General features: G+C 41.0%; 1 protein-coding gene across 1 annotated transcript; it reads left to right on the forward strand.

The window, feature by feature from the left end:
• Nucleotides 1-228: 228 nt before the first annotated feature.
• LOC149084061 (uncharacterized protein F54H12.2-like) lies at nt 229-1,548 on the forward strand. Its single transcript, XM_089235258.1, has one exon. The coding sequence runs from the start codon at nt 229-231 to the stop codon at nt 1,546-1,548; it is 1,320 nt and encodes a 439-aa protein (XP_089091384.1).
• Nucleotides 1,549-2,483: the final 935 nt, after the last annotated feature.

The following is a 2,483-nucleotide window of genomic DNA, read 5'->3' on the forward strand; positions in this document are numbered from 1 at the left end:
GATTTTACGCTCCGGCGCTGATATTGTTGATGACGTAATGAAAGGGGAAAACGTCAAAAAAGCAGCGAAAAGAAGAATGGGTGAAGCTGGAAAGATACTGACGGAGAAAGCAGTGGCCAAGACTCGGTCCATGTTTGGAGCGGGACATAAAAGGAAACGTAAGAAGGCGAAACGCATCATTTTAGCCAAACGACCCAGCGTGAACACACACGATATTTTCGATCCGTGATGGCTTTTCTCTTGAAGGATTCTCCTCAACTGGCAAAATCTGAACTCAACCTTTTCACTCTACCTGGAACACAGACTACCATAGAAAGTGGAAAATGGGTTACCTATTACCCAATTTCAAACGTCTCCGATGGTGGCCCACTGGAATTTAACATTGGCGGAAGTGGTGACGAGTATCTGGATCTCTCTCAAACGTTAATTCATGTGAGAGCTAAGGTCGTGAAAGGCGATGGAACTTTTCTGGATAAAGAGAGTAAAGTTGCCCCTGTGAACCTATTCTTGCAATCCATGTTTTCCCAAGTTGATGTTTCCCTGAATGACCGTCTGATATCATCTTCCAGTAACACGTACCCCTACCGAGCTATGATAGAAAAACTCCTGAATCACGGAAACGAAAGCAAAACCAGCCAACTGACTACAGAACTCTTTTACAAAGACACTGCCGGAAAAATGAGCGATGTGGACCCGAAGTCAGAGGATCCCAACGAAGGTCTAATACAACGAGCAGCGTTCATCGAAGAAAGTAAGACCGTCGACATGATGGGTACTATTCACGGAGATATATTTTGTCAACAGCGACTCCTACTGAATCTTGTCTCTCTAAGAATAAAAATAATACGTAGCAAATCAGAATTCTGTCTCCTTTCACCAGACAAAGATGCAAACTTCAAAGTCATTCTCCGTGACGCCTGTTTATTCATAAGACATGTCAAAGTGTCTCCTGGTGTGCTTGTGGGACATGCGAAAGCTCTGAGCCATACTCCAGCCAAGTATCCGATAGACAGAGTAATATGTAAAGTTTACTCCCTACATCAGGGTAGCATGTCGTGGGTTCAAGACAGTGTCGTCGTTGGACAATTACCCAAGAGAGTGGTAGTCGCTTTAGTAGACAACGACGCTTTTTCGGGATCGTATAGCAAATCGCCGTTCGAGTTTAAACATTACGATCTTAACTTCATAGCCGCATATACTGACGGACAGCCAGTACCTTTCAAGCCTCTAGAGCCCCAGTATGATCAAGGCTTATATGTCAGAGCGTATCATAGTTTGTTTTTAGGTACTGAAAAAGCATGCCAAGACAGGGGTATAGACATCTCTCGAAGTGAGTTCCCATTGGGGTACGCTATCTACGCCTTTGATCTCAGCGCCGATCTCTGCCAAGGTGATCATTTCAATCTGATCAGGCACGGCAACCTACGACTGGAAACAAAGTTTAAAGCCCCGCTTGTCCAACCAGTCTCTATCATTGTCTACCTGGAGTTCGACAACGTCGTAGAAATAAATCAGGCACGAAACATCCTCCATGATTTCAGCAGTTAAAATATGTATTCGTCTCAAATAAAAACAATTTTAGAACGGGAAACACCATATTTCATCGGCGTGTTTCCATGTGACATGTTACCTGTGCATATTCAAACTTATCCGGCGTCTTTAGTTGTGAACGCAGATAAGCATACAGAACCTGGTTCTCACTGGATGGCAATCAACATTCCGGATAAGAACACCTTGGAATATTTCGATTCTTACGGACAGAAACCAGAGACTTACGGAAAAGAAATTGCATCATTTACAAGAAGATATAAAAACATTTTATGGAACTGGACTCCTCTACAATCACCTACCTCCAATGTATGTGGACAGTATGCTGTGTTCTTCGTGATACAGAGAAGTAGAAATGTAAGTTTAGAAGGTATTGTTAAGAAACTAAACAGAAAAGGAAATGATTTTGCTGTTTATCAGTATGTGAAAAAACATTTTGCTGTACGAATGTTTTTCAAAAAGTAATAAAGAGATTTTGCCGATACATTGTGTTGTCTTTTATTTCTGTCGTTTGAAGTTTTTTTATTAAAATGTTATGTGAATAATCTTCACGCGTAGTTAAATGAGACACAACAAGTTCATTCAGTTCAAATATTTATTCATATCAAGATATCGATTGCATGCTCGATAAGTTTATACATCTGTCTGGAATTTAAATTTATTCCTTTTATCGTCGGTGTGTTATTGACAAAAACACGAATATCATAAATTGTATTACATCTCGTGAAAAAAACACCATCACCAAGAGATTCGGAACGGGAACAGTTTCCTCTAAATTTAAAGCTTGGGTCGTCGTACGCAGTCAATGCAAGGCTAGATAAAGTGATAATTATAATCACGGACACAACGATGATCCCGATTAAGGCTTTTCCGGTTTCTTCACGACTAAAAAATTTTCTCTGGGCCGTCACAGCGATATCCGTCTCCTGTTGCAT

The sequence above is a fragment of the Pholcus phalangioides genome, unplaced genomic scaffold, assembly GCF_987345545.1.
Source record: "Pholcus phalangioides strain wild (caught in Gottingen) unplaced genomic scaffold, Ppha-v1.0 ptg000008l_1, whole genome shotgun sequence".
Lineage (NCBI taxonomy): Eukaryota > Metazoa > Arthropoda > Arachnida > Araneae > Pholcidae > Pholcus > Pholcus phalangioides.